This window comes from Marmota marmota, unplaced genomic scaffold (assembly GCF_001458135.2).
Source record: "Marmota marmota marmota unplaced genomic scaffold, marMar, whole genome shotgun sequence".
NCBI classification, from domain to species: Eukaryota; Metazoa; Chordata; class Mammalia; order Rodentia; family Sciuridae; genus Marmota; species Marmota marmota.
This window is the reverse complement of record NW_025999949.1, coordinates 10,057,110-10,083,968: the sequence shown is the minus strand read 5'-3', so window position 1 is coordinate 10,083,968 and position 26,859 is coordinate 10,057,110. Positions and strand designations below refer to the sequence as shown.

Genomic DNA, 26,859 nt, shown 5'->3' with positions numbered 1-26,859 from the left:
TTCAACACATTTCTGTGAGAATCAAGTTGTGGGTTGTTGTTTTTTTAATAGAGAGAGAAGAGAGAGAATTTTTAAAAAATATTTATTTTTCAGTTTTCGGTGGACCAACATCTTTATTTTATTTTATATGGTACTGAGGATCGAATGCAGCGCCCCACGCATGCCAGGCAAGCACGTTACCACTTGAGCCACATCCCCAGCCCAAGTTGTGGGTTTTAATTTCATGTATTATTGACAGGATATACATCCACATTTCGCTAATTGTAGGAAGTTTTTCCTTGTAATATGTACCAAGTAGGAAGTTGAAGAGATGTATCAAAAGATATCTGAGAGCCAGGAAGGAAAAACAAAAAAAAAGAGAGAGAGAGAGACAAATTTCATGGTAACCAAAGTCGAAAATTTTGGGCGGATACAGGAATAAATGCCAATGTAGTGCCGTGAAATATCTATTCCCAGCTTACAAAAGTAGAACTGAATCTGCCAGTCCTTGAAGGTCTTCCTATTATGTTCAGAGGAACATAAAAGCAAAAATCATTACTATAGCAATATGGACAACTGACCCAGTTCTACCCAAAAGTGAAAAATCTAAACCAAGCATAGAATAAGGAAGCCATGACCAGAAACTGCAATAAAATCCTTCACCACAGTCATGAATTTTAGTTTTATATTTATTGAGTTTTCAGAGATGACAGAGGCCTACCTACAATCGAAGGCACAGTTCCATCATAAAAACAACATTAAAAGTTCCAAGTCACAATACAAAGCTAAGCAAATTAGAACGTTCACAGAGCTAAGTGTGCTCTTGGGAGTAAGTCCTGAAGCTGTTGCTTTACCCTAAGAACACTAAGCGCTGAGGCAATCTTGAGATTTTCAGAAAGAGAACATGGTATCAAGCCCAGATGACAAAAAACAGAAATAAGAAGGCCTCTGGAAGCTGGTAAACTAAACCTTTACCTAGGGGTAGACACAGATATCCACTCACACAATATCTACCTTAACATTAGGTGCTTATAGGAGAGAAACACATGGAATTATGATCCATAAATGCTGAAGGAGGAGGAAGGAGAGAGAGATGGCCATGTCAGCTGATTGCCTTCCACTCTCTGTGGAAGTGCAGGATGTTCTTGATTTCCACACCTGCTTCGGTTGCTGTCCCCAGCACCAGCTGCAGGGGGTACGAGAAATTCCTCGGGTTGTCCAAACAGATGCCAGTGATGATAGTCAACATGCTGCTAGGATCAGGTGTCCCTGGCCTGGATGAATCCAGCAGACTTTTGCAGAAGTCGAGAATATTAAAGAGGTCCCAGGCATCAGAATCTGGCCTGATCATCCTGGGCCTCAACAACCTCTCAGACACAAAGGACTGGCACAGAATGTTCTGGTTCCCTCTCTTCAGTTCACCTTCTAGGAAGGTGATGGCTGCCAAGACCTTTCGATCTTCCCTTCTCAGGACATACAGTGTGTCAACCACAATTTTTGGTATGATGAGGAAAAACTTACCACTTGTGGCAAGCTGCTGGATAACTGGAAGATGCTCACACAGGGCCCTCGGATCAGGAAATAGGTAAGAGGTCAAAGCTGACCGAGTCTGGGGACCCCTGAGGGTCTTCTCTAGCAACACCACTTCACGCTGAAGCCAGAGCTGGACTATGTCTTTGGAAAACCTGATCCTGGAAGTTCTCTCAGGAAGCTGCCGAGATGGATTTTCTAGTCCTCCAGGTGTACTGCTCACAAACACACCCAACTTAGAGTCGAACCTCAGGAACTGTTCTGGGAGTCTGGTTGCAAAGTGGCCAAAACTTCTCAGGAAACAGATGCGCAGGGCAGCTTCATCCTGGTTACTGAGTGGAGGTGGGTCCTTCTCTAATCCCACTGTCTCCAGGGAAGCCTGCATTGGACAGAGCTGGAACAGGGCAATGTCCTCAGGGAGATGCAGGAATCTGGAGGTGTGTGGGCCTGTACGGCTCTGCAGCAAATCATGGAGATGGTGGGACAGGCCCAGGTCTGGTTGCTGAAGGTCACCCACCGAGGGCAGCAGGTTCAGCAGCACACACAGGTGGTCCCACAGGCTAAGAGAACTCCGCCAATGGGAGGTGAGGAGGGCATGGTTGGTGCAGAGCCAGCCCAGGATCACCTTGATGGTGGGAAGTAGTCCCTCTGCAGAGAGAACCTTAAATTTCCTTTGAATGGTCTGGAGACTTGTGTAAGACTGGTCAAGGGAGGCACTCTGCCCCACATACGAACCAGTGTGCCACTCAGTCTCAGGAAAGCTGCTCATATCCTCTTCAAAGCCAGAGCTACTGCCAGAGGCAGGGCTTAGCTCAGACTGAAGCTTCAGGGCACTGCGACTAAAGGCAGGGGCCAGGTGCAAGCCAGGTCCTCCTGGCAGCTTTTGGCTCAATGGAGCTGGCAGCTTAGCAGGCATAGTTGTTTTCAAGAGACAGAGGAGACTACTGGGAGTTTCATCCCTGGGACTGGCAGTCTTGTATTTGGATATGGTCTCGCTTTCCTGCACTGCTTCTGAGTGCAGGGATCCATTCCCTCCTTCATCAGCTATATCCGAATGAGAAGTTTCACTGTCTGTTTCAGAGTGGACCTGTGAACTCAAGGAGGTGCTTTCCTCATCTTCTGTCTCATCAGAGTCACAGCAGGAATGAAAACCAGCCTCAGAGCTGTAACCCTCACTACAAACACAGGACCACCGATGGCTTTTCTGGGATCTTCTGTGGTGGGGCCTCAGGGTTGGATAGTCTTGTTGACCCTTCCCAGGCTCTTTTTCCTGGTTTCCAGCCCTGGGGGCAGCCAGGTCTGGAGTCAGCTTCCCTTTCTGGAGTTCAGCTTGGATCCGTGCATTCACATGTTGAATTAGATGAGAAAAGAGGGTCAGGGTGAAGATGACAGCTGGCTTATGCTGCTTTGAGCCTGTTTTCCTCAGACCATGCACATTCATGAGGCAAAGTACCACCATTTGGAAGATGAGGAGGTCTGGGAGAAACAGATAGCCTTTGGGGGGCTTTCCCTGTGTGGAAACCTGGTACGGGTTAGGTGGACTCAGCCGATAAGACAGACAGAGACGAAAGTCTTCCAGAACCAGCTGGCACAGGGCTATCAACCTGGCCACTCTGAATTTCTTCTGAGGCTGCAGGAGGCTCTGAAGATAGAGGAAGCTAACCAGCAGCCTCTTGTTATCCCAACACTGCCTCTGGCTTCGAGATAGTTTCTTTCCCTGGTACCTCTTCAGACTGCTGTACCTCTTCCCTGCATGATCATAGAGCTGTTTGAGGTTCCAAGCTGCCCCTTTAAAAGGTACTTCTGAGTGGAGACAGCACTGATAGAAGTATGTGGCTTCAACATTATAGTACTTGCTCCCCATGAGAGCTCCCAGCTGGTTGAAGGGCATTCCCATACGCGGGGCCACTGACAGGGCTCTGTAATAGCATCTCTCTGCCAAGTCCTTAGTGGCCAGGTCTAGGAACTCATTCTGATATCGGAACAAGTCTCCCAAATAGAGCAGGCAGCGATGGCAGGCCATTCGAGCCCAGGTGACCTCTTCCTCTGATGTGGGCCCTACCTTCTTACAGCCAATCAAGTGGATTGCACTGTGAGGCCAATCTATACAGCTCTGTAACCTCAGTTCATAGTGACCCTGGAGGAACAGGAAGAGATGCTCATAGAATTTAAGGCCACCTTTCAGGTGAGCTTGCAAGGGGCCTTCCCAGTGTTTAAAAGTGTGCGTGTGTTTTCTGTTGTCCTTCATTAGCAGCATGACAACATCAGAGTACATTTTCCTCCATAACAGCTCTTCTGCCTTCCTCCCATAAGCCACTGGGTATAAGAACATGAGTTTAATGCAAGCTTGCTGAACTATATCTCTGAGGGCCAGGATGTGCGGTTTGAATACCTCTTTGTGGGCATTTCTCTTTTGAAGGAAAAGGTCAAGTTGCTGAGCTGCCAAGCACACCTCCTGGTAGAGGAGTTTGGCCTTCGGGGCTTCTGTCTGGCTTCTCTCCATGGGGCTGGACTCTTCCAATGATGCTGATGTATGCCTTCTGAGAAAAGACAAAAACTCCCTATTAGTGCTCACCCACAAAGACCAAAAATAATAACAAAGAGGACAACAGAGTGCATATACATATGCCTATCTTTTAGATGCAGCAGGAAAACTCTGATCATCCTTCAGATCTCTATTTAAGCCTAATTTCTTCTAGGAAGCCAATTTTAATTCCCCGAGTTAGAATAAATGCCTCCCTTCACACTTCATTTGGCCTCCTTTGGTATTCTGAGACAACACCTTGGAAATTTCTCTTCATTTTGTTTCTCTTATGATAGTGTACTTATTATAATTACCCATTATTCTTTCTCCCAGACCAGAAGGCAAAGTTTCTTCCTGGCATGTTCTGAGCCAGGTCACAATTGTGTCAAAGTTTCTAAAAATGCATGGTTCAAGTAGATGCCCAGTAAATAATAGGAATTTGATAAAAGGTATTCCAAATGTCCAGTTCCTTAGATATAGTTTTCAATTCCATGGTCCAAAAGACCTCCATTGTGCTACTTAAGATACTTATCTAAAAGTGAAATAAAATTTTATGCCATTTCTACTGACTGATACAAAATGAAAAATAAACTCTCAAAACAAAATTTAAATGTAATCAAGGGTATGAGTTCCTTAAAAAATTTAATCTAGAATATAGTTAATATATCAAAATAATGTTTTAATGCAAAAAAATACATAAAATCCCAGCTGGGCATGGGGCTGCATCCCTGTAATCCCAGCAGTTTGGGAGCCTGGGGCAGGAGCATAGCAAGTTCAAGACCAGCCTCAGCAACTTAGCAAGGCCCTAAGCAACTTAGTAAGACTCTAAAATAATTTTTAAAAAGGTGGGGGTGGGTTCTGGGTATGTGACTAAGTGGTTAAACATCCCTGGATTCAATACCCAGTACCAAATTTGGTATTGGGTAATTTATTTATATTTATAAAATCCCTTCCTCCTAAGTGGAATTTGCTTTAACTTTCAGGATGGATGGAGAAGAGAAGTACACACTTTATAATGTAAGTAGAATCCATACAAAAGAAAACACAACGAGTAAGCACATATTAAAAGAAAAGCAAATTAATGGGATTATGGGTAATTCAGTGGTAGAACATATGCTTAGCAAGCAGTAGACCCTGAGTTTAATACCCAGCTCAAAAAAACAAAACAAACAAAAAAAAAGACACAAAAAACAAGTCAAACCAACCTTGAAGTAACAATTTAATCATCAAAGTATTAAAATATCTTTAAATTAGAATAGCCAATGCTCAAAGCCTTTGTAAAACTTTCATAAACTTGCACAGTTGGCAGCATTAAAAGTTTAACATTTTTTCTTTCATTTAAAAAGACATTTATGTTCTCTGACCCAGCAACCCTATTCACAGGAATGATTTCTAAGGAAATACACTTAATAAAAGCCAAACCTACATGAATAAGAGGTCCATTCCAAACGTATTTCTAATAAAAGAAAGGAAGAACAAAAAAAAAGTAAGGAAATGGAAATTAACCTATCTTATGATGAATTAATTGATCTTATGCCTGTATATATAATAAAAAAATCATTAAATCCATAAGTGTAATAATTACATAAACTTATAGAAATAATAATTACTTGAAAAAGAATAGAATAAAAACAATATATCCACTGAAAAATCATATATTCAAAAAATAACAATAACATAAAAAATTAAAATACCTATAAGATGGTGTGAGGGGGAAGGGAAAAAAGAGAGAGAGAAAAGTATCACAGTAGATTGGGTAGAGAGAAGTGATGGGAGGGGAAGGGAGTGGATAAGGAGGGCAGCAGAATACAGCAGAATACAGCTGACACTAGTATTGCTGTATGTATATACATGGCTATATAACCAATGTGATTCTGCAATCTGTACACGTGGAAAAATGAGAATTCATACCCTATTTGAATCAAATGTATGATATGTCAAGATCATTGTATTGTCTTGAGCAACTAATAAAAATAATTAAAAGACATTGCTGGGATAACAGCTGCTTTTTTCTGGAAGGTCCTTTATAGTGCAGTCTTTCTAATACAACTTCTTGGCTATTATAATTTATAAGTCTATATCATTGACATGAAAGGAAAAATTGTAACTAGGCATATATTATAAAGTTTTGATTCAAGAACTAGAATACATAATCTTGAATGTCAAATAAACAAGACTCTTGAATACATGCAGTACCTATATAGTATTAATAGAGCTAGGGCAGTAGAGAGTACCTGTGATCTGTGACTAGATATGCAAACTTGAGAAGAAAGAGAGATGTGGAAGAATAAGAGAAAAGAATTGGGGCCTGAGAACAAGGAAAGCATCCAGAACACAGAAATTGAACCAACAGTGGAAAGCCTTTGAAAGCTCCAAAAATACACAGAGGACTTCCCTGGATGGTAAATAAATGTTTTTTTTCTGGAGTTTGTCAGTTCTGAGGAAAAGGAAAAGCTACCAAATAGATATCTGCAGAAGATAGACCTAGGATAGATTAAAACCACACACAAGCACACAATTTTTCTAAAAGACAATTCAGTTTCCTTTCAAGCCTAAGAGTCTGATGCTAGACGTTACAAAATAGAGAAAAAACATTGAGCTGGACAGGGTGGTGCATGCTTGTAATCCCATCAGCTCTGGAGGCTGAGACAGGAGGATCATGAGTTCAAAGCCAGCCTTGGCAAAGGCAAGGCACTAAGCAACTCAGTGAGACCTTGTCTCTAAATAAAATACAAAATAGGGCTGGGGTGTGGTTGAGTACCCCCCTGGTACCCCTCAAAAAAATTTAAACCCCCAAATCTATTACAATATTTGAGGAGAGATGGATTCCATCTGAAAGCCAGAGAGGAATAAGAAGTGACTGAATCATTTCTGAGACTCTTCTCCCTTCCCTGCTTCTCTAACTACACTATTGACTCCAGGTGACTATGTTCTTCTGCAGCCCTTTCTAGGCAGCTGTGTAAAACCTGTTTGCCAAGATCAAAGGCATGGATGCACCCAGGTTCAAACTGGGTCGGTAAGAAGCATGGGGCCTCCCTCCCTCACCCCATCCCCATCGCCATCTCTAATCCAGGGATCGGATATTACAACAACTTTGTAATCTCATAAACCTGAACTGGGATGAAACATGAATATAAATACACTCAGGTTACAGCAAATGTATGGACACAAATATGCTATAAAGAAAACCAGTTCGAAGATGCCTTCAAGACATTAAGTCTGTGAGAACCACAAAGAAGCCTTAGATAAAATAATTCACTCATAAATGACAAAATGAAGAAAAGTTTTCTAAATATAATCTTACTTCTCATTTAATTTGGGATATCATCCTCCATTGAACATGTCCAGAGGAAGTAGAAAATTGCTTAGCTTGAATTTAATTGCTTAGTTTAAAAAGAAAAATCAAAAGATATTTATGAATATTTATTATTTCTCTACTAACTTCTCAAACAACAAAAAACCATGAATTTGGGTCTCTGCACTCGATGATCTCCTAGTCTACGTGGCATATGAAATATCTAGTATTCTACACATTGAGGCATAAATCTATGAAGTTAAAATATAATTTATTCACAAATATTTCCAAACTGAGCAATTACTGAGAATGGCCGATTCTCTCTGAACAGACATAAATATGACCTGGCACCCTTCCCCATTTCACTCTAATACTAATGATTAGTTCCACTAACTTCCAGGATCTAAATTAGTGGATCTAACATCCAGGACCTCTTTCCTCTTTTGCAGGCATTAGGATAAACTTCCAGCCGCCTTGCTGATACAAGGCAACTCTGAACAGTTGTCCCTCGTGAAGCCACAGAACAATCACAAGCAACTCTCTGAAGCTTGATGTTCCCTGACAAAGCCTCTGAAAGCCCAGAATCTTGATTATAAAAGGAGTAAAATTAAACCCCTTTATTGAAATGAATCCAAAGAAGATTCTTTATACCCCACCTTTAAACTCACCAATAAGCTGCCCCAGAGTTTGTTGCTGCTCAGCCTCTGGCTCCCCAGCTTTGAATCCCACTCTCAAAGCCTCTATTACTTTATCTAGGCACCTGGACTGACTCTGCATAATTGGCATCGGCTGCATTCATTGTGCCCTAGAAGGCTGACTAGGGCTGCTGAGGAAGCCTGGTAATTCAGGACTAGAATATGATTCAGACAATAGAGACATAGGAGGAATTAGAAAGAGCAGAAACTGAGATAAATTAGAAAAGTAAATCACAGAAACGAGAAAATTAAAACCATCTTGCTGTGCAAGAAATATACATATTTTGCATTTCCTTGAGAATTAGAGCTAACAAATGCCTTGTGACTAAAATGAGAAAAAACAGGAATTCCCTATAATGGTCCCTGTCACTAAGGATGAAACCCTGAAGGATGAGAATTTCCCATAAAATCAAATGGGTCCTCCATTCTCCCAGTGCAAGATCTTCCCTAAGTGTTCTTACCCTTGAAAGGACTAGCTAGTTGCAGTACCCACAGTACTTTCAGTCTCAAATATATTTTGCAGCTGCTTCTCAGTGCATTGATTACTATTCCTGAACCATAACAAAAAACAGTGTACTCAAGGTTAGCCCTTTATAGCTTAAGTCTAGAGAAGAGATTGTAAGAGTATATATAAAGATCCCATTATACAAAGAACTGGATTTCAGTGGGCTTAGAAATCACCGGAACTTCTTAAAATGAAAATTTGTATTAAGGGAGTTTGGGATGGGGTCTGAGATTTTTATTTCTGAGTCCATGGAATGCCTGTGATGCTGGTCTGCTGAGCACTCTCTAAAGGGAAAATTTAAAGAACAAAGTAGCTGTTTGCAGGACACCAATATTTACCTCAGAGTCAGTAGACAGTATAGAATGAACTATAACCATGACAACTCCTCCTCTAAATGTTATGTCAGACTTAATTCTTAATTTCCAAGGCCAGCCTTCAAAGTATTAGAGCCCTCCCCCAAGTGAACAAACACAACTAAGATGGAATTAAAATACATAATAAGTATCACCTGCTCTCACACCCTGGCAATGAAATTGATCAGGAGGAAGAGACTCTATATTCCCAAGCCATTTAAGGAGACCAATCATGGGTAAAACTCACTTTTGTAACTCAAAGAGCTATATGTACTATTCACAAAAATGCTGATGAATTTCCACTTTATGTGTCAATTAAAAATATAATAAATTCCTGGGCACAGTGGTACACACGTATAATCCCGGATGCTTGGAAGACTTAGGCAAGAGGATCACAAGTTGAAAGCCAGCCTTGGCAACTGAGTGAGGCCCTAAGCAATTTAGTGAGAACTGAGGATGTGGCTCGGTGGTTGAGTAATCCTGGATTCAGTCTCTGGCACCAAAAAAAAAATTTTTTTTAAAAAGGAAAGAAAAGAAAAATAACATAAATTAAAATGAGCTAAAAAAGATGCCTTGCTCCATAAAGACAACACTATAACTGTTTCCTGTCTTTATCCAACTAAACCTAGTCATAAAAACTGATTCTTTAGAGGCTTACACAATTGTGAGAATAAGGAAGTCCTAAAACATAAGCCTCAGAAATAAAACAACAAGCTCCTGAGCAGAGACAGACTAAATATAAGCATTTCTTCCTGCCTACTGGTCATCTGCATCGAAATTGTGCTTCCTAAAGAAAAAGGTAACCCCTTGCCCAGCCATGGTGGAATTATAAGAGTTTTATATAATCTTTTGGGCTGGATTTTGTATTTTTTACCAAAACTTTGTCCCTCATTTAATTTCAAAATATTATGAAGAATACATCCCATAAGAGTTAATCTGCTGACAAATAATTTAGATGAAATGGAAATTTCCTAGAAAGACATAAACTAGTAAAATTGACTTAATAAATAATCAAAAGTTTGACTAGATCTACAGTAGATAAAGATATTGAATTAATAATTTTAATACTTTCCATAAAGAATAGTACAGTCTCAGATACTCCACTGGTTAATTCTATTAAACATTTAAAGAAGAATCAATATGAATCATCCACAGGTTTTCCAAAATATGGATGTATCAACACTCCCCAACTCATTCTAGGAGGTTGGCATTATCCTGATACTAAGACCAGAGGAATACTTCACAAGAAAACTACAGACAATATCTCTGGATAATATGAGATGCTAAACTCCTCAACAAAATACTAGCAAACTGAATCTAGCAGTTTTTGAAAGAATTATGTATGACAACTAGAGAGAATTTTCTAAGAATGCAAAGTTTCTTGAACATCTGAAAATCAGCTAACATAACACACCATTTCGATATAATAAAGGAGGGAAATGTATTCTCTTCTCAATAGTGCAAGAAAGGGAGTTGGCAATTTTTAACATACTTTTATGACGAAAACACTTAGCAGAGCAAGAAATGAAGGACATTTTCTCAATCTGATATGTAGCATCTCAAAAAAAATTAGGTAACATCATAATGAACAGTGAAGGATTTCCCTCTAAGAGGAGGGACAAGACAAGAATGTCTACTTTTGCAACTTCTACTGAAAATTTTTCTGGAAGTTCTAGCCAGGACACTAGGGCAAGAAAAACATAAATAAAAGGCATCCATATTGAATAAAATGAATAAAATCATCCATGTATATTAGATCCCAAGAACCTATAAAAATTATTAGAAATGATAAAAGAGTTGGGCAAGCATTCAAAATACAAAATCAATTCAGAATACAAAATCAATAGTAATTCTATATATTAACTATGAAAATCCAAACATGAAGTCAAGAAAAATATTAAGTAAACCTATAGTTAATTGATTTGCCAAAATAATCCAATGGAGAAAAAAACAGTGTTTTTAATAAATTGTGCTAAAAGAACCAGATATCCACATGCAAAAGAATGAAATTACACATTCACAACAATAAATACAAAATGAATTACAGACCGAATTTAAGAGCTGAAATTATAAAAATTCTATGAAGAAAACCTAAGAGATAATATTTGTGACAATGGGTTAGGCAAAGTTCTCTTAGACCTGACACTAAAACATAAGGGATCATACTAAACTCTAATGAAGGATTATTTCATGAATTGAAAAGGTAATCCTACACTTTTATACTAAGGGAAGATTATTTATCATCACCTGAAGAGAAATATTAAAATTATGATATGTACCCTTCCAATGACACCTCATTGTCAGATATTCTGGCTGAAATTATAAGTTTAGAAAGTGTTTGTGTATACCTGATAGAGTGATGTCTTAATGTTCTGGGATCTTCAGGGAAGAAGGTATTCTGTACAATTTTGAGATACCATTTCCTAGAACTCCAGAAATTATTTGGTCCTGTGAAATGTAACAAACGATAGAAAAATCAAATATTTGTTTTAGTTTCTAAGCAGTTAAAATAATACAAAGAACTTTTTAAAAAAATTACTCAGAGAAATAAGTTTACAAAAAACAACACAGAAATAGGTTATAATCATAAAATTGGTTTACAAAGACTAAACAGAGGAGTTTTTTCCATAAATACCAAGTGTCCTGTTTTTAGGACAAGAAATAAAAATTTTTATTTTAATTTGTTCATATATAACATATGTATATCTTTGCTAACTTTAAAAATATAACAATTGAAGGCAAAGCAATAAATATTTTAGAGTACAATAGAAAAGATATTTTCATGCCTTCAGAGTAAAGAAGAAAATTTTAAATAGGACTCAATATTCAGAATGCAATAACCAAAAGGAAAAAAGATTTATAGATTCCATTGCATTAAAGCCAAGAACTCCAATTTAAAAATAGATGTAGTATAAAAATTCTATTAACAAAGGATACTTGTAACATTCTTAATAATAAATTACTAATATCAAGAATATTATTTTAAGTCTATGAATCATAATGAAAAAGATAATCTAGTCAGACATTTCAATAAAAGGGATAACCAAATGGCCATTAAAATTTAAAAATGTTCAATCTCACTAATCATAGATTTGCAAATTAAAATCACAATGAAACACAGGACATATCCTCTAGATGACAAAAATGCTTAAAGTCTAACAAAACCAGGTAATTATAAGGATATGGAGTAAGAGAAACTTTTATATACTGTTGACATAGTTGCTTTAAAAATGTTTTGGCCTAACTCACTATACTATTATTGAACACTCACATACTTTACAATGCAGCACCTCCAGTTTTAGATTTATGCAATAGAAATCTCTTGCACCTGTGTACCATTTGACACATGAAGAATATTCCTAGCAACAATGTCTTTAATGGATAAAAACAAAACAATTGAAAAAGCAAAAACTGGAAATAACTCAATTGTATATCAACAGTTGAATGAATAAATTATAATATATCCACACAGCATTAAAAATAAATGAATCACACTGCACACATTCATGTGGATGTATCACACAAACATAATGTTGAACAAAAACAGCAAGTCTTAGCAAAACATAAGAAAAACAATAGTATTTATACTAATGCTCAAAATAGGCAAAAAAAAAAGTAATGTATTATTTATGAATGCACAGGTAGTAAAACCAGGGAGGGAAAAAAGGATTAATTACCACAAAGCCAAGATGGTTTTTCCTCTAGGAGGGAAAAAATAAAACAAAGCGAACAAAAAACCCACAAATATATGTAATACATATGTATAAATATGTATGCTTATATATATGTATAAAATACATTTTTATGTAAATCTAATTATTTTAAAACCTAAAACTCATATAAAAAATAAAAACTGGTAAGTATGGCACAAATTTTTATTTTCTTATCTTTAAGTAATGGTTTCATTGACTCTTGTAGATACCTTGAATCATAAATGTCACCATGTTAACTGACTTGTTTTTTGAAATAGACAAATTGATTAAATCCAGTCAAAATATTTTAAATTATCAAAATATTTATCTATATAGAGTAGGAACTAGAAAAGGAAAAGAAATAAAGAAAACAAATTTTTTTTTAAAGAATCACATCTCATCTCAAATAATCTTTCACACTACAAATGACCCCCAGAAAGCTGGCATGAATTTGGAGTGATCAGTCACTTGCGGAGTTAGGAGAGTATATATAAATATTCTTTTTAGTCTGATATTCTTTGCAAATTTCCTAAACACACAACACTTCCTATTTTTCTAACTATAGCCTACTGAAAATTTTCTGGGTTTTTTTTTTTTTTCATTTTCAGCAATGAAATTCAAGCTGCAAGTAAAAATTAGGGCTCACTTGTAAATGATCATCATTTTATCTATTATAAACTATATTCCTATTGAAAGCAAGGAGCTTTATTTTAAAAATACCTCATCAAATGACCAATTTAAATATAACTCTCATAATGAAGATGCCATCTTTCAATCACTATGTTCTAGGACAACACTGTTGGAAATAATATGCACTTCTTGGTATATCACAGGGGAATCCTGCATGAATTAGAGGTAAGATTCATCATCTTAGAGGAAGAGAGAAAAAGAGAGATGGGTACAGAGAGGAAAAGAAGAAACAAAAACAAAACATAAGCCTACATGCTCAAGATATTTATCTTAAAGATGAAAGAAAAGACTAATAGGAAATGAGCTACAGGTCTTCAAATATTTGAAGGGCTATGCAAAGGAGAAATATATCTTTTTCTGCTTGATTCCAAAAGGAATCCAATAAGGACAGGTATCACTTCAATAAAAAATAAAAAGAGAACTCTTCATTATAACCCTCTGAGAACAAATGAGCTCTCTGATGAGGTAAGGATCTTCTGGCCATGGAAGGGGCCCAGTCAAAAGTGATCAACCATTGCACAACACAGTTGAGATTGACTTGTGGGTTGGAAATTGGCTTAAATGACTGTTAACATCCATTTCAATTTTTTTAAGTTTTTGAATATTGTTTTAATAATGCACAGAGATTCATTGTATGAGCTAGCCTTTATGTAACTGTGGGATTTGATGAGGAAGTCCATGTAGGGTACTTGCCTCTATATAACTAGTGTTGGTTCCAGAGTCTCTCTGTGGCTGGGCAGGTGAGCGATTGGAAAGCATAGTTGGACACAAAGTGAGGAGAGCAGTTACAGGCTGAAACCACGAAATCCACAAAGACAAACTGGAATCAGAAAAGTAAACTGGAATGTACACCTTCCTCTCCTGTCTCCAACCTTGCTGGTGCGGATGGCCTGCAGAAGTTGGAGCCCTCCATCAGCTAAAGCAAACATTCTCAAGTTTCCTCCCAAGATGATTCATTAACCTATTTTCAGTTACTGCTTACCAAATTGCTGTGGGTTTATGTAAAAACTAAAATCACATTATCTGAGCATTCGTTTTGGGCTGAAATAAGTTTGAAAAGAAATGTTTTTCTTCCATTTGATTGCTTTAGCTTCCTTGGATGGTATGACAATCATGACCAGATCTGGAGAGAATGGATCCGTAGCACAACCTGTGCCTTTTAAATAAAATCTGCCATCGTTTAAAATAGCCTAGATGAACAAAAGAAATTGCAATTCCAATCCAAAGGAGAACTGACACTAGCAAGTACCAGTATGTTGATGGAAAAGTGTACAAGATCATTGTCTAAAGGCAAATGCTTCGGTCAGAAGAGAAAGCTGCAAGGACAGACTTCTTTTCTCTTTACAGGATGAGAATGAAATTTGAACTTTTCTGTCAGTGACAAGGTTAGAGCAGTACACCACCCACACAGAAAATGAATCAGAAGCAAAGAACCAGATTCTCCCAGAACTTAAAGCACTTCTGAAAGATGCCTTAACTCTTTCAGAATCCTGGGGGACAAGGGACTGTGGTGATAAAGGAAGAATCAATATTTTTACAGCTATGAAGCACTAACCCACATAATCCTATCAATACTGTTGAGACAATGGAAAGAATCTCAAATATCCAGTGGAAGGGCATAATTAAATGAATTATAGTTTATCCAAGTGATATATTCTCATATTCTACAACCATTATGCTCATTATGCATCATAATTAGAAATCATAAGGTGCAATGACAGGTGCTAGGTAGACAATAAAAAATTGGAAAACTAACTGAGCTATGTTTAAAAAAATAAATGTAAAAATTTAGGGTTCCTGACAAAATGACAAACTGCCAGGAGATGCTGACTCTGTCCCTGTGTTTGACAAATGATCTGTACAAATGAGAGGGAGACTGGTCAATTTTAGAGAATAAAACTGTAAAAAAGCTCTCTAACACTCTGAGAAAATACAAGTGGGTTACATCCAAGTCAGATGGAGGTAATGAGGGAAGGGGAGGAGGTTTGCTTAGAGTAAGAGAGGGTCCAAAGCCATGACCCTGGGACTAGAGTGGAGAGAATGTCCTTCCTGTGGCTTCTGTCTTAGCTCACCTGTTCCTGGATCCACCCAGTTACAATTACAAACAGCATAATAACAGCAAGAGGACCAGCCTGATCCATCCACAGCTCACCAGAGATGACAGGGTAACATCCAAATAAGTAAAAATCCTGGAACCAGCATATTGGAGCAAAAACCAATAGGTTCAGATAGTAAGACAACAACTAATTGTTTGCTTCTTTCTCCTCTTTGTTCTCATTGGCTAAGTCATTAGCTCTGGCTATGTGAAGTTAGCCAATCCCAAAAAGACAAATGCTGAATGTTTTCTCTGATATAAGGTGACTGACTCATAGTGGGGTAGGGAGGGGGAGCATGGGAGGAATAGACAAACTCTAGATAGGGCAGAGGGGTGGGAGGGAAGAGAAGGGGCAGGGGGTTAGCAATGATGGTGGAATTTGATGCACATCATTATTCAAAGTACATGTATGAAGACATGAATTTGTGTGAACATATTTTATATACAAACAGAGATATAAAAAATTGTGGTATGTATGTGTAATAAGAATTGTAATGTATTCCACTGTCATGTATTTAAAAAATAAAATCAATTAAAAAAAATTAAAAGTAGGGCTCCTGATTATCAGCAGCAGCAGCAGCTGGTCTTGCTAGAAATTCAAAACTCCTCCTCCCCAGACAAAAATCTCTGGTGGGTAGGTCCCAGCCCTCTGTTCTTTATGGGCAGGCCTGGTGATTCCCACTAGTCTAGGAGATAAAATCCAAGGAAAACAGCTCTCACAAAAGACCCAGGCCCTAGGTAGGATATGCAGAGTGTTACTGAGAAGTAGGACCAATGACATCAAGCATGGGGGAGGAAAGGATAGAAAAGAGGCAATAGTTCAGCCCAGGTGATAGAATGGAGCTCTCCACCCTAAGGTACCTCCCAACCTGCTCCCCAAATTCAACTGGAGGAGCACAAGCCTGAGGAAAGAAAGGCAGCAAGCTTAACACTGTGTAGTGGAGGAAGCCAAATGAACAGAAACTGGATTAAGTAAGAATTTTAAGTAAAAATTTAAAATATAAATGTCCTCAAAGAAAGAGGGTATTATAAATTTGAGAGAAGAACAGAGTTATAAAGAGGTAATATCTGGAGATACTGGACATAAAAAATGTAAATGTTGAAGAAAAAACTCAAAGGAAGGTTAAAGAGTAGATAGGAAAGTGTTAAAAAGAAAGTACTTGGAAAATATAGAGTGGGGGGAATAAAATCTTATGATGCCCTTTGTATAAATGAAAAGCACAGATAAATGAAACAACACTATGTGTCTTTCCAGAATAAATGCATGTATACATCTCAGTGAACACAGATTCAAGGGCTTGCATAGACCACTGATGTACTCTGCTATGAGAATGAGTAAAATAAACTCAATCCTCTGCCTCAGAGGGTCAAAAAGAAGACTCTTTTTAAAACTCCTATCAAAAAAAAAAAAAAAGCAAGAAAGGAAATACACAAATTAATAGTAGTCATATTAATATTTGTTAAGTTTGGGTGTGTTTCCCATAATTTTAAAACTTGTTGTAATCTTGTTTTTATAATAGTATTAAACAAACAATGAATGCTTTCCTCCTGGAAGTAGTTTATGTGCTGAGGTAATTTGACTTTAATAAATTTATAGATCTGCAATATTGGACTGCTTTTTTTTGAGTCATGAGTCACATGAGAAGCAGTACATGGAACAAAGCAATGCCATTTTAAGACATTAATGCTCAAGATAACACTGCAGATCTGCCAGTCAGTAAATGTCATCAGGAAAAAAGAGAGTTTATCTTCATTAAAATTATCTAAGCTTCTAGAATTTAGTGTGTCAGTTGCTGTGTTTTATTCATCAAAGATTCCCTTTTGTACCATTTGACCAGGTTAATGAGATATATATCTGTATCTATATGTATATAGATATACATATATATTTTATATATCATAAGATAAGATCATCTGATACTTCTCTCTAGACATACATGAAAATTAGAATAACCTAATTTGCATTTTCAATAGCACATGCATTTTTTAAATATTGTATGTAAAATTTGAATTACCATGCCAATATATTTTAATTGAGATGAAATTCATTCACATAAGGCAAAATTAGTACCCTTACATAAGTGTGCAAACATCACTTCTATCATATACAGAGAGCCTCCCTTCCCATCAAGCAGTTACTCCTAGTCTCCCTCCCCCAGCTCTTGGCAGTCACAAGGCTAGTTTCTATCTGATGGGTTTACGAATTCTGGATACCTCATATAATGGAATCATACTATATATTTTGTGTTGTTGTTTTTTTATATCCCTTTTATAGATAACCATTTTAATTGTTGTTAAAATCTCTGATTAGGATAGTCACAAATTTGTTTTCAAATAAATATCAGTGTTCACATCTGTAAACACCAAACTTAATGAGATGTTGAAAAAAAAACTAAATAATGAGGCAAATACAAATGATACACATCTGTCTAAACCTATCATCCTCTTTTCAAACTTTATAACTCACCAAGTCAGTTATGCAATGCTGTGAATCCAGTCAATATACCATGCCTGTTCATCCCTCTGTGTCCTTGTACATAGTAATTTCTGAAATGTATTTCCCCATTTTGATCACCTAAAGAAACCTAAGTTTAAACATCACCCTGATGTTCAACAGCCCACATCTAAAACCTCCTCTAACCCCTCTTCCATCCCCATGTTGCCACTTTGCTTGGTCCATGCCTCCCTATGGTAACTTATCACATTGCATTACAGTATGTTTATGTGCACTACTCTAGTAGATACTGAATGCCTTTGTCTTCCTAATGCCTAATACAATGCCTGCCACTAAGAAATCAATAAATTGTTGAATAGGTAAAAATGAAAGTGAGGCCATGGCAAAAGGACAGTCAATGTAGCTAATGATTGATTGGATGAGGAAGATGCGGGCTGATTCAAAGGAAATAAAATGCTAATACCTCCAGAGCACCTCCCCTCCTCAGTCAACTGTTGTCAAGGTCACCTGCCTCCACCTTCTCCAGCAAAGTGGAAGCAGAAATTCTTCCTCCAAGTAAGGAGTTGTTAATGAATACCTGCTGGGCAGCTCCCTTCGGGCCCTTCTGGGAAGTTAATGGAATAGGAAGAAATACCCCTGGACAGCTCCCTTCCCACCTTTTTGGCCACCTGGGCAGAATGAAAGAAGTGGGTATAAGAAGAAATCTAAAATCTATAAAAGAGGCAAGACACCCCCATTCCTTTGGGCACCAGCTTTGGACCCCCTCCTCTCCAGGGGAGTATCCCCCCTTACTCCTCACCCTGTTCTCTTATAAGTGAAAATTTTTGCTCTTGCCTCAGCAATTCTCATATGTTCAATCTTCTACACCAGAGGAACAGGACCCAAATCCTGATTCTCAACACCAGTATCAAAAGAATGGACAAAGTGATCACAAATATTCTGTGGACCACAGCTAAATAAACTTTGACTCATAACAATGGTTCTTAAATTGTGGACCCTGTAAAAGTAACATGAGCACCAGGATGAACAACTTGAGAAGTTAATCACAATGCAAAATCAGAACCTCTGAGTGGGCTTAGCAATCTGTTTATCAAGCCCTCGAGATGATTGTGATATACACTGAAGTTTGAGAACAACTGCTCTGAAATTGAGAAAAAAGGAACAGTTGTCTTTAACTTGCCTCTGAAAAGCCTTATTTCCTGGTTTTCCTGTGACTCTAAGCAGCTTATTCCAAGATTCTGCTGCTGAACCCTTCTCACTGGCCCACCTCTAAGTGCTAGAGAATCTCTGGGCTCCAGCTTCAATCTCTTCTCTATACTCACTTTAGATCCACATATACCTTCAGTAGACTAATGACAATCTAATTTATGTCTCCAACCATTACCTCTCTGAACTCACCTCCTGTTAAGCTGACTTCTTGGTTTTCCTGCTTGGATGTCTATAGGTTTATACTGTACTCTTACTCTTCTCTGTAAACTTGAGGCCCCCTGACTTTCCCATCTCAGAAAATGTAAACTTTACCAGGTTTCTCTGACCAAAAACCTGTAGTCATCCCTGACTCCTCTTCTCATGACTTTACATCCAGAGCACATTTGTTGCTGCTACTTCAAATGATGACCTCATCTATCACTCATCATCACTGCTACCACTCTAATCCAAGCCACCAGCATCCTCCACCTGATTATGGTACCAGATGAATCTTGCTAATATTGCTGCCCTGCCCACACGTACACATATGTTTAATTCTCCACATAGCAGTCAAAATATTAACCAGATCTTCCACTTTCCATCACACATTAAAAAAAATCTAATAATTTTCCATGCTCCTTAAGACACTACCTGATCTTGTCCCCAAACCCATGTCCACCATTTTCTGAGCCATTCTGATTTTTTAAAAAACACTCAGAGATTCACCTCAGAGTCTGTATTTATAATATTCTCTCTGCTGTCTTCTCAGAGCTCCCAGAAAGGTCCCCCAACCCCTCTTCTTCACTCTTTATATCCCCTAACACTTTCTAAACTATCACCTAACCTTACCATTCACTTAACCACTTGGTATTTTGCACTGTCTGTATTAGTTATCTATTACTGCATAAAATTTTATTTCTAAACTCAGTGACTTAAAATGATACACAATTATTATCTCACAGTTTCTGTGGGTCAGATATTCAGGCTGGATGAAATGGGTCCACTGCCTCAGGGTCTCTCACAAGGCTGCAATCAAGGTTCAACTGGGGAAGAATTCACTTCCAAACCCAATGGTTGTTCATGGAATTCATTTCCTCTAGGAAATGAATTAGGCTGAGGGTCACAGTTCCTTGCCACATGGGCATGTACAATGTGGCTGCTTATTTCATCAAAACAAGTAAAAGACAGTCTGCTAGCAAAACCAGTCTTGAAAATAAAGATTGGTCCCATTCCCCTAGTGTTGAAGACTGAATATCTGAGAAACACTGAAGCAAGAGAAAAAAAAATTATTAAAAGATAGAACAAAGAGAGAGACTCCTCTGGAGAGGAGGGAGTTCAGAGCTGGTGCCCAAGCGGGTGGGGATGTCCTGCCCCTTTGATAGATTTTAGATTTCCTTTCTTCTTGTGCCCCCCTTCCCCTTATCTGGGCTCCAGCTTCAGTCTCTTATCTGTACTCACTTTAGATCCACATAGCTTAGAGAGCAGCTGTCCAGGGGGCACTTCTCCCTGTTTTCCATATCTATCCAGAATGTCAGGAAGGGAGCCACCCAGCGGGTACTCATTAACAACTCCTTATTGGGAGGAAAAAATCCCTGGAGGCAGGTGACCTTAGCAACAGTTGGCAGAGGAAGGGGAAGTGCTATAGAGGTACTAGCATTTTATTTCCTTTTGAACCAGCGCCCATCTTCCTGACCCAACCATTCATTATCTACACTATCATTTTGCCCTGTCTCACTAGCAAGATGAAAGTCACAATAAGCCAATAAGCGGTAACCTATTCACAGGAATGACACACTATCAGCTTTTCCATATTCTATTGGTTGGAAGTGGTCCAGCCCATAGTTAAGAGAGGACCTTACACAGGGACCTCACTGATTTAGTCTTTCAGGCTGCCTCTTATACTCTCCTAAGCATGTTTCATGCTATGCAAATATAATACTGCAAGAGTTATTTTTCCAAGTCTAAGACAAGGATACTGAGACAGTTGAGGTTGATAAATTTCACCAAATGCACATAAGTAGTAAAAGTCTGGCAAGTATTTGAACTTTTTTCTGCCTGACTCTACCTTGATCTTAATGGCCACACTCTCCTACCAGGTCTACAATGTGTTGCAATTATAGAGTTGAACTTTTCACTGGAAGTTGCATAATTTAAAATTTCCCCTATTAAATTTTGATTATTGTTTTAATTAACCCTTTTATTAGCCAACCCCATCCACTTATTTACTATTATTTCCAAATATCTAGTTCTTATGATCTCAGCAGAAATGTACTTAGATATTTAAAAAACATAGTTACTCACTTGGTACATAAGAGTAGCTCCAGTTCGAATGAGTGTTAATTATTGCCATTGTCTAAAAGGCGAAAATGACACTCAAGTGAATTAAGAAACATCTGCTTTTGTCCCAGATCTTAACTCCTCTGGGCCTCATTACTGTCATTTGTTAAATAAGAGCATTGAACCAGAAGTCCTCCTAGGGCCCTTATGTCTTATTGACTCAATGTGATGCTGAGGACAGAAGAGGATGTAAATTCAGCTTAGCCTCCTCCCTACCTTCACTCTATATCCATCAGGTATAGTCGGCTCCATTTTCTGAGATTTGGAAGGTTCAGGTAGGCACTGATTCACCTCATGACTTTCCAAAGTTATGTATCAAATCAACAGAATTTCAAGCAGAGGTTTTGACATCCTTATGTCCTGTGTTTTTTGGTTTTTGTTTATTTTCATTTTTGTTTTACATCTGACATGTGAATTGAACAGGGAGATGAAATTAGCTCTTCTTTTTTATGGTTTCCAATTTTCTCTTTCATCTTCTTTCCTGGGAAAATTCCCATGTGCTTTTCAATTTACAAAAGTTGTGGACGAAGGAACCATTACCATTCAGACCCACCTTTATTCCCACTTAAAATTCTTCTTTTCAGAAATTTATGTAATTTAAATAAGGGGGGAAATAGCATTATGAAATAAAAGGAGAGTTACTATGTATGCCCCTTAATGTTTCCTCTAATAAAGTTTTTAGTACCTTATATATGATAAACAGAAAATAATCATTTGTAACTAAAACAAAATTCAATATTAATAGACTGAACTCAGCCTCTCTGAAACTGATATTAATTTCTGATTTTCTAAACTAACTTAGGACTTCTTTTAATTTAGTCAACTATTACATGTCTTGTTTCAAAAATGAATAATCAAAAGAAAGTTATATTTAATAGGCCAAATTATTTCAGTACAAATCAAACTCTCAAAGTTACTCACATTCACACAAGTGTTTTGTTTGAATCAATATTAAATAACATGTACAATCAAGCAGCTGCTTCTTATGCTTGAATGGTTACCCAACCAAGCAATCTAGTAAGAAGAAAACACAATTTGACTAGGGCTCTGTGTACATCCCAAACAAACTGCAAAGTCAATAATTACAGTGTCTTACATAGAGTAAATGCTCAATGATCACTGAATATCTGAAGAAATATAAAAAATAATAGTCATCAAGGAATCTCAGAGCTGAAGAGTTGAGACTATTACCTGTGTTCTTTACAAAAATGTTGCTACAAGGAATTTGAAAGAATATCAATAAGAAAAGGAACGTGTACTCTGCAAAATAAGCTAGGTGTTGTCCTATATGGAATGCAATGGAAGTTTCAAGTTTAGAACAGAAATAGCTTACCCTGGACTCAGAGACCATTTGGACCACTTTTCAGAAATTAATTAGAATTTGAATAAGCAGAAAAGTAAAAAAAAAAAATACAAGACAATGGAACCTTAGTATTAGTAGCAAGGTAAGAATAAATAAGATTTGTCAAGAACAATATATAAGGAATAAATAATAGATACAACAAAGTCCAAAGCTCTAAACACCATGTAATACTTTATTCAAATATTTGGACTTCTTTTCCTTAATGTGAGATGCCTGTACCCTTGAAGAGAAAATAAAAATGAAATAAAAATCTCAATAATAATTAAATCTGGTGAAACTATTAAGTTCAGTGTTTTAGATATATTAGTTTGTTAGGACTACCATAACAAAGTATCACAATCTGGGTGACCTAAGCAACAGAAATTTATTTTCTCATAATTATGGAAACTAGAAGTCTGAGGTCATCAGCATCAATTTTTCTTCTGAGGCCTCTCTTCTCTCTTATTGGCTTTCCCATGGCCATTGCTTCCGGGCAACTTCATATGGTCTTCTTTCCATGGGTCTGTGTCCTAATTTCCTCATATACAAGGCAAGCAGCCATACTGGATTAGGGTCGATCCTAATGACTTCATCTTAACTTGAACTCTTTAAAGACCCTGTATGTAAGAGGTCATATGCAGAGATTAGAACTGGGGTGCATATGTATGGATATAATAATGGAAACTGCGAAAGTGGAGAAGTCCACACAAAGAAAAACTCTGTAGCAAACAAAGCAGCAAACCAAGGAAAGGATATGCTTGATTTCTCTGTGTTCTTTTAGTAAACTTCATGTAAATAATGAAGACTGAGTAAAAAGAAATTTTGGAGACTCTCTCTACTCCACTAGGGAAAATAAAGACCCAAAGTTTAAGTGTCTCCTCCAAAGACAACACTGCTAAATGGTGACAAAAACTGATGCCCATTACATTATTCTTTTCACCACCGAAGAGTGCCTTAAATAATTAAATAAAATCATTCCAGTTATGTTTTAAAGAAACTTGACTTCTTTTAAGGACTTTGCTTTTTCTATGGGCTTGGTATAGGTTAAGTTCTATGGCTATAGATGAAGTCTGTATGCGTGGTCTAGACCTGTGCTATATAATACAGTAACCATAAGCCACATGAACCTACTTAAATTTGAATCATTAAAATTTAATAAAATTTAAAATCCAGTGCTTTTGTTGTGCTAGGTACATTTCAAGTTCCAGACAACCATTTGTGACCAGCAGCCACCATATTAGACAGCACAGATACAGAATAAGTTTATCAAAGCACAAAGTTCCATTGGACACTCCAGTCCAGCATATTCTAGAAATCAGGTAGATATTTCTTCCATCAAATTTGAAGCAGTTCAGTTTAAATAATTCAAATAACAACTCTCAAATAGCGACTGATGGCTCATTTCACCTACCGACACCACACATATTAGTGACAAAAAGAAGTCCCTTTTGAAATTTTCCTGATTTTCCATCTTCCCATTCAAATGAGGCTACACTTGTTTTTTTTAAAGGTTGTTTTCTTTTTTTTTTAAGAGAGAGATGAGAGAGAGAGAGAGAGAGAGAGAGAGAGAGAGAGAGAATTTTAATATTTATTTATTTTAGTTCTCGGCGGACACAACATCTTTGTTTGTATGTGGTGCTGAGAATCCAACCCGGGCCGCACGCATGCCAGGCGAGCGCGCTACCGCTTGAGCCACATCCCCAGCCCTACACTTGGTTTTTGAAAGCAATAAATAAATAAAGACACACTGTTGCTGTTAATCAATTTTAAACAGTTTAAACCTCAAATGGCTTAGCATTGATTCTAAATTATTCCAAACACTCTCCCTTCCTGAAGAAACTCTGCAGATTCTTCCTCTATTTCTAAAGCACTGTGGACAAGTCTGAATGGTAGGTGATTATCTACTGTTTCATCCAAATATTAAATCATCCATGAGAAATTCCTCCATCCCTATGCAAATTTCATACCAAGAAATTAAAAGTAATTTGGACTGTTTCTAAATTTACAAAGAACTACATTATAATATGAAAACCACAAAAATGAATTACTTTATTTTTAACAAGAATGTGGTATGCTGAGATTTGTGTTTGCAGAAAGGTGAGTGAATACTATGAGAGACAGAAGGACACAATGGAACAGTGAGCATTTGAGTGGCATTTGCCTTAAGACCAGGTTCGAAAGCCCAGACACAGTGTTTTCCAAAGGTTGAATGTCCTCAGAAACACCAAAGAGGATTTTCTAACAGTGAGGACTCAACAACCCTCCCCAAACCTACAAAATTAGAATCTGTGTGGATAGAATATGGAAATCTCCATTTTTAATGAACTGCTTGGTAATTCTTCTTCTTGGGTAATTTTTCTTCTCACTAAAATTGAAAGGGAATGTGCATGCTTAAAATATAATAGAAAGTTTATATGTTCAGTAAAAATCTGTAGAAATTATTAGTTGGGGGCCATGGATGTTCCCAACCAAAGCATGGAAGAACTGCTTTTCTAAAGCACATATTATTAAATGACCTTTTGATGTCCTTTTATTGTTTTAAAACAGGAGTACTGGCAGTGATTTCAAATATAATTAAAAACTCAGAATATCGTGCACATAACTGAAGAACAACCTGAACACCTAATGGTGAGACCCTTTCTGGGAAATCAAACAAGGATAAACAACTTCTGAAGACCATTTTTAAGTCTTATGGGTTTTTTTTTTCCTCCCTTGTATTAATTTGCAATTTTTTTAATTTTAAAAATCAGTCTGAAAAATTCTGGGCTAAAACTATGTCTAAGGAAATTGAAATTAGAAGTAAAATACTAACAATTTAAAAGGGCATCAAAATTTGAAAACACTAGTCTGTTGTTGCTTTGAAAAGAGAAAAAACATAAGATATACATCATTTGAATTAACATGTACAAAATTTTTAAATTCATCCATTGGATTTATTTAATAATTGGCCAAATTGAAAAAAAGAAAGCAAACAAAAAGAAAACGAAGATAAATTCACTTCATTCATAAAATTGATCTTGTCCAATAACTATCACATATGAAATGAACTTGATTTTGGGGAAAGGTAATTTAGTGTTCTTTTTCAGTATAAAATGCTTTGATTAAAATGACAAATACATCTTACATGTGATATAGACAGATGTAGATATGTATCATGTGACTTTACAAAGTTGCACTCTTAACTGTGGGGTCATATAATTAGTTTTGCTTCATTTTCAATACAATGTCTTCTTTTTAAAGGTCTCTCTCCTTTTGTTTCTGCCACAGTGGAGAAGGCAATGGAGAACTTAAAGAGATAGTATAACAAAGAGCACATAAAGGACCTTCCCTAGGGGCTAAGCACTTTCTATGTGCCTGGCACTTGTCTGTGCCCTTGTTATACTTCAGAGTGTCTCATTAATCCAGTCAGTGCAAAACCCAGCTCCATCTTGTGCCAATGAGCCAACTCAGAAGACCAACCCAAAGAATCTCATTTACACCCCGAGATACTGCTGGTGTCTGAGTCATCGTTTACGTTCCACGGGGAAGGGGTGGAAACTTCACTTATAAACTACTTTCCACCTGCTAAATCATTTTATTTGGCAAGTGCTCCCAGTGTTGCTGACAGAGCCCAAAGACTGGTGAGTAATAAAGAAGCATTTTTTCTCTTCTTTTTTAGAAGCTCAGGCCCTCTTCATCAGTGGATTGCTGTCCAAATAAAGTAAATTGATGACAGTTGTAGGCTAAGGGGGCTCATTCTACTCTGTTTTATCCTGGCAAGAGGATCTATCACCCTTTTGAAAGACGTTCAGTCCCTGAAAACAAGATCGTAATGCTTTGTCAAATCTTGCGGAAGCCTGAGGTGGTTTGGAAGCTAGCCAATTAGGTGCTTCTGTGCAGGGTTTCAAGCCTCCCCCTCCACTTCCTTTCATCTTCCACTGTCTGGGTTCTTTTATCCTTAGCTAAATAGCAGCCAATGAAGCCTCAGGCAGTAAATAGGATCTGGGAAGAAAAAAAAAAAACACCCTTTACATCCACTGAAAACCAACCTCTTTACCAAAATGGTACATCACTCACTTGGCCCTGATTCTGGCCTGGTTATAACAACCCAAGGGAGAAAATAAGGATGATAAGAGAAAACTGATGGCATTACTAGGAGGAAAGGAAATCCTCTCAATGTGTATGACTGTTGAATTATCA

The 26,859-nt window shown here is 37.4% G+C and overlaps 1 protein-coding gene across 2 annotated transcripts in view; it reads right to left on the bottom strand.

Moving 5' to 3' along the window:
* Nucleotides 1-339: 339 nt before the first annotated feature.
* Nucleotides 340-26,859, bottom strand: part of LOC107142769 (nonsense-mediated mRNA decay factor SMG5-like) — an 81,419-nt gene continuing 54,899 nt past the window's right edge. For both annotated transcript variants that reach the window (XM_048802030.1, XM_048802029.1), the window contains 2 exons: nucleotides 11,230-11,329; nucleotides 340-4,049 (listed from right to left, as the gene is read on the bottom strand). In XM_048802030.1, the coding sequence (XP_048657987.1) occupies nucleotides 1,082-4,012 (2,931 nt within the window). In that variant the 5' untranslated portion in view covers nucleotides 4,013-4,049; nucleotides 11,230-11,329 and the 3' untranslated portion in view covers nucleotides 340-1,081. The remainder of the gene's footprint in view (nucleotides 4,050-11,229; nucleotides 11,330-26,859) is intronic.